Below are 5,848 nucleotides of genomic sequence, written 5' to 3'. Positions count from 1 at the left end.
GAAGGGTGGGGTGTAAATTCAATGTCGTCGTTGTCTCCTCCTCCTGGTGGTGGTGGCCAAGAGGGAACTGGCAGCCCTCATTGGAAAAGCCCGGTTACTGTAAATAGCCTATCGGGAGTAGGGGGTGTGTTTAGGTATGCTTGGTGGCGGGTTTTCTGAACGTATATAAACCGGCCTGCGAGCCGGTTAGTTGTCTTTGTCCTGAACTAAATAAAGGTATGCTTAGCTGAAATCACTCTCCGTCTGCATACTTTTCAGCATCACTTGCCCCAGAGCCCCTATCTATACCCTATCTGCATTCATAGGGCTGTTTCCCCCATTGACGTGAAACAGGGAAGCCCTTGCAGTTTGGAGGGATTTCTGGCAAACAGGAGTTCCCAAAGTACCTTGAAGACTTTTTTTTTTGGGCTGTCAAATTGCAGCCGACTTATGGTTACCTCGTAGGGTTTTCAAGGCAAGAGACCGGCATGTTTTTGGTCTAACACAAACGTTTGGGGACGAGAGGCCACAGCGGACAAGAGCAAGGACTTCATCCTTGTTAAGCCTGTGAGCCCTTTGGGAATTCTGAAGAAAAGGTAGCGGGATCCACCTCAGAATGGCTGCAGTGACCCCCCCACACACTGGTGTACGGGGGTGCTGGGGCCAATCATGAAATACTGGGAGGATATAAGGCAAACATCTTTCTGTGTTGGATGCAGCTCTTTCTGGATGGGGGTTCCCTGCAGACACAAAGGTGATGCCCCCAAGGCCCTTGTCAAGCCCCCAGCTGGGTTAAGAGATGTAGTGGTTAGGGGCTTGGGGACTCTAATCTGGGAGAACCAGGTTCAATTCCCCACTCCTCCACATGCAGCTGCTGGGTGACCTTGGGTCAGTCACAAGTTCTCTCAGAGCTTGTTCTTTCAAGAGCAGTCCTCAGCCCCACCTACCTCACAGGGTGTCTGTTGTGGGGAGGGGAAGGGAAAGGAGATTGTAAGCTGCTCTGAGAGTCCTTCGGGTAGTGAGGTAAAGGTAAAGGTTCCCTTGCTCGAAAGCCAGTCGAGCCCGACTCTAGGGTTGCGGTGCTCATCTCCGTTTCAAAGCCGAAGAGCCAGCGCTGTCCGAAGACGTTTCAGTGGTCATGTGGCCGGCATGACTAAACACCAAGGCGCACGGAACGCTGTTACCTTCCCACTGAAGCGGTACCTATTTATCTACTTGCAATTTCTTGCTTTCGAACTGCTAGGTTGGCAGGAGCTGGAACTAGAGACAGGAGCTCACTCCGTCATGCGGCACACTCGGGTCTTGAACTGCTGAACTACCGGCCTTCCACAGCCTGCAGTTCAGCGTCTTAACCACTTGAAGGGCAGGGTATAAATCCAATCTCCTCCTCCTCCTCTGTAGGGTTGCCAGCTCTGGGTTGGGAAAATACTTGGAGATTTGGGGGGTGGAGCCTGGGAAGGGCAGGGTTTGGGAGGGAGGGACTTCAGTGGGATATAATACCATAGAGTCCACCTTCCAAAGTGGCCATTTTCTCCAGATGAACTGATCGCTGTCACCCGGAGATCTGTTGTAATCCCATGACATCTCCAGCCACCCCCTGGAGACTGGCAACCTTACACCTATGATTTCACCATAGAGTTTGCCGTTATTCCTAGAGCTACTTGCCATCACTTCCGGGCTTTCCCTGGAAGTCATGCCGCCACCATCCTCCCCTTGTCTCCACCCGCAACACCCCTACCGGTTTCTAGGCTCGGCCTGTCCTGCAATGAGGTGCAGGAAATCCAGGAGCGATGTCTTTGCTTTGGGGAAGAGACGTTTGGTCGAAGAAGCAAATGGGGACCATGTCGGAGATCACTGGACGAGAGCATGACTATATTTCCAGGCCCTAATTCTGATCCTAGGGTTCCGGTTTTCCGTCTTAACAGGCCCTTCTCGTCGATAATGTCGATCTAGGAGCCCAGGATGACCGAGGCTGTACTCCGGCACATCTAGCAGCGACTCACGGACACTCGTACACCTTGCAAACCATCCTCCGGAGTGGGGTGGTAAGAGGAATCCTGCCTTCCTAACCTCTCTTGCTTGGGACTCAGTGTGTTTCCACTGTATCGTTACAGTTCTTTAAGGAAACAACTGGATTGTGGAGTTGGGCTGGATACGGTTTCCTCGGATTTTCACTTAAGTAGACTTCTGCCCTGTCCTGGATCGCCCAGGCTAGCCCGATCTCGTCAGATTTCAGAAGCTAAGCAGGGACGGCCCTGGCTAGTATTTGGATGGGAGACCTCCAAGGAATACCAGGGCTGCTACTCAGAGGCAGGCAATGGCGAACCACCTCTGAAATGTCTCTTGCCTTGAAAACCCTACAGGAGTCACCAGGCATCAACTGTGACTTGACAGCAAAAACAAACAAACTTACTTCTGCCAAGATGTTGAGCAAGCTTTGGAACTCCCTGCCACAGGAAGCCAAGCTGACTTTTGGCTTTCTACAGATCAGCGAAGATCGCTCTTTCAGACAGTCTTTTCGCAGAAACTAAATCCAGCTGTTTCCCAACTCGATCTTTTTTATCAGTTTGGATTTTGATTGCTGCTTGGGGTTTTATTGTTGTGTACTGTTAAGAATATGGGATGCAAAGTACTCAAATCAGTAAAAGTAGCTATACCCAGGGGTCATTTCCTGCAGGAGCGCACAGGAGCAGAGCTCCGGCAGTAAAGAGCCCAGGGGGCGGGCACATGCAACAAGCCCCACCCCCTGCCCCCAGCAGCCCTCAGTCAGAGCAAGAAGCAACCCCCCCGCCCCTCCGGCCCAAAACAGTCCAGTGGCACCTTTAAGACCAAGTTTTATTCAGGTACAAGCTCTCCCTCCTCTGCGAGGACAGATCTGCATGTCCCCCCCCCCCGCATAGCTAGCAATCCAAAACAGTCCAGTGGAGCCTGAGCAGTGAGTGTTGCCTTCTGACACACTTCCAGTGATGTCAGGGGGTGTGGCACATGCAAATAAGTTATGCTAATGAGTTATGCTAATGAGCTCCTGCACCTCTTTTTCTACGAAATGACCCCTGGCTACACCCAATAAAGAAAATGATGCGAATATTCTCAGTTTGCATAATTTATGCACCAAAGAATCTGGGTTCTCTTGGGGCAAGGTTGGGTTCTCAGGGACGGAATTTGGTTTACGATATTTGAAACAAACGTTGCCCTGCCCAGGCTTCTCCGAGAACAGTCTAGAGACCCTGGGCACGATCCAACTACTGTTCGGCAACTAAGTCCCACATTTAAATACTTTCTCTCCGCCTCTTTCCTTCATGAAAACTAGGACATAAACGTTTCCGACACGAACGGCTGGAAGCCCATTCACAACGCCGCCTTCCACGGCCGCCTCGGCTGCCTGCAGCTTCTCGTTCGTTGGGGAGCCGCCCTGGACGATGCCGATAACAACGGGGATTTCCCGGGTACCGTGGGGGCCCTTCCTTACAGCTTTGGATGGGGAGTGACACTTGGGTGGTGGAAAGGGCTGTGAAGTCACAACCGAATGACGGTGACCAGTGTTCCCTCTGAGCTGAGCTAGTGTGAGCTAGCTCACAGTTCTTTAATCTCCGTCTCACCCATTTTTGTCTCAGCTCAGGAAGGATGGGGCTCCAGAGCAAACTAATTTATGCAGCAGCCAAATCGCTCACTCACAACTCTAATGCCAGTAGCTCACAAAGTAGAATTTTTGCTCAGGAGACTCCACAGCTTAGAGGGAGCATAGACGGTGACCCCTGGTGGGGTTTTCAAGGCAAGAGAGGTTCAGAGGTGGTTTGCCATTGCCTTAGTGGCGACGCTGGATTTCCTTGGCGGTCTCCCATCCAAGTACTAACCGGGCTGACCCTGCTTAGCTTCCGAGATCTGACGAGGTCAGGATAGCCTGGACCATACAGGTCAGGACAAAAGACATACAGAGATGGTTTGCCATTGCTTGGCTCTGCATAGCAACCCTGGACTTCCTTGGGGGTCTCCCATCCAAGTACAAACCATGGCTGGCCCTGCTTAGCTTCCGAGACTTGATGAGATTCAGTTAGATTGGGCCATCCAGGGGCAGTTACTTGGAGGGAGTATTTTATGGTGAATCCTGGAATGGGGGGGAATTTGTCTAGAGTTGGGTTCCACACATCCATTCCCCTGATGTTGGTGCTTTCTTCCATACTGAGGAGGGTTCCTTGAGCTAGAAAGAAGCTCCCGCATTGGGGCATGGATCCATGGGACCCTGTCCACTGTTTCCCTCTACACACTGCTATCCTTCTCAAAGGGCAAAGAAATAGAGGTTGGGTTTGAGACCAGTCTTATACCCCTTAAGGCGGTTTGTAATACAACTACACTAGAATCAAGCCTGACATAGAACTATGCATACGAAGATCCACAGATAAGGGCGCAGTTGCTAGGTTGAGCAACTACTGGGAGGGTTGGGGGAGGGGACATGAGGGGGTGTGACGTTGGCTGCCTCACCACATCACTTCCGGGGCCTAGGGTAACTCTAGGAGTTGCCAGAAACTCTATGGTAAAAACCATAGCATTTCTGGTGATTCCTAGAGCTACCCTACGCCACTTCTGGGTTTTTCCCGGAAGTGACATAGAGATGCAGCCAATGTCGCTGTTTGTTTTTTAACTTGGCTAAGAGGCCTGCTGGTGAGAGGCCTGGCACCCTTAGATAAGGATGCTTCATTCGAGTTTTGGACTTGATCCTGAATATTCTTTTGTTAAACTGGAAGGGGGTGGGGGGAAACAGTGCAGCCTCCAGAGTGTCCAGGCTAAATATTGAAATATTGTCTGAGTATTGCAGAACTGTTAAAGAAGAGCTCAATGCTGTCTTGGCGGGGGGGGGGATTTAAGGGTCATTTGGTTGGTTCTAACCAGGGGTCATTTCCTGTGGGAGCACCCCGGGCTCTTTTTGTAGCAGGTACTCATTTGCATATTAAGTGACACACCCCTAATGTAGCCAATCCTCCAAGAGCTTATAGTAGCTCCTGTAAGAAGAGCTCTGTATGCTCTTGGGGGATTGGCTACATTAGGGGGTGTGGCCTAATATGCAAAGGAGTTCCTGCTACAAAAAGAGCCCTGCCCGGAGCGCACAGGAGTGGAGCTACGGCAGTAAGGAGCCCAGGGGGCAGGCACATGCAACAGGCCCCACCCCCTGCTCCCAGCAGCCCTCAGTTGGGCCATGAGGAGCAAGAAGCAGCCAGGTAAGTTGCAGAGTCCCCCCCCCCGGCCCGCCTTCAGGTACAAGCTCTCCCTCCTCTGTGAGGGCAGATCTGCACATCCCCCCCCCCAATAGCTAGCAATCCAAAACAGTCCAGTGGAGCCTGAGTGGTGGGTGTTGCCTTCTGACACACTTCCGGTGATGTCAGGGGGTGTGGCATATGCCAATAAGTTATGCTAATAAGTTATACTAATGAGCTCCTGCACCTCTTTTTCTATGAAATGACCCCTGGTTCTAACAATGGCTGAACTTTTCCTTCTGTACATCACAGTTCACCTGTCGGCAATGGAAGGGCACCTGCCCTGCTTTAAGTTCCTAGTGAACAAAATGCCCACTTTAACCCACTCCTTGAAAGCCCGAAATGACCACGGGGAAACCCCCAGGGACCTGGCGGAAAGGTTCTACAAAACAGACATCGTGGAGTATATTGATGGCCTACAGAAAGAGAAAGACAGACCGAAGAAGCAGGAAAGTGAGTTACTTGGAGAAGGGGACCTTCACAGGCGAGCCAGTAGGGCTCCCAGTTCCCCCCTGGCCATGGGCAGGGGATGGGGGGGGCAGGGTTGTCAGATCCAGGTCGGGAAACTCCTGGAGATCTGGGGATGGAGCCTGGGGAGGGCAGGGACCTCAGTGAGGCAA

At 51.8% G+C, this 5,848-nt stretch overlaps 1 protein-coding gene across 1 annotated transcript in view; it reads left to right on the top strand.

Moving 5' to 3' along the window:
- Positions 1–1,904: 1,904 nt before the first annotated feature.
- ANKRD42 (ankyrin repeat domain 42) overlaps positions 1,905–5,848 on the top strand; it is a gene marked incomplete at its 5' end in the record, with an annotated part of 18,853 nt that continues 14,909 nt past the window's right edge. Inside the window, 3 exons of the mRNA XM_015407164.1 lie at positions 1,905–2,024; positions 3,290–3,425; positions 5,481–5,681. Of these exons, the coding sequence (XP_015262650.1) occupies positions 1,905–2,024; positions 3,290–3,425; positions 5,481–5,681 (457 nt within the window). The remainder of the gene's footprint in view (positions 2,025–3,289; positions 3,426–5,480; positions 5,682–5,848) is intronic.

This window comes from Gekko japonicus, unplaced genomic scaffold (assembly GCF_001447785.1).
Source record: "Gekko japonicus isolate JY-2015 unplaced genomic scaffold, Gekko_japonicus_V1.1 scaffold4074, whole genome shotgun sequence".
NCBI classification, from domain to species: Eukaryota; Metazoa; Chordata; class Lepidosauria; order Squamata; family Gekkonidae; genus Gekko; species Gekko japonicus.
This window is presented reverse-complemented; position numbering and strand designations above follow the sequence as displayed.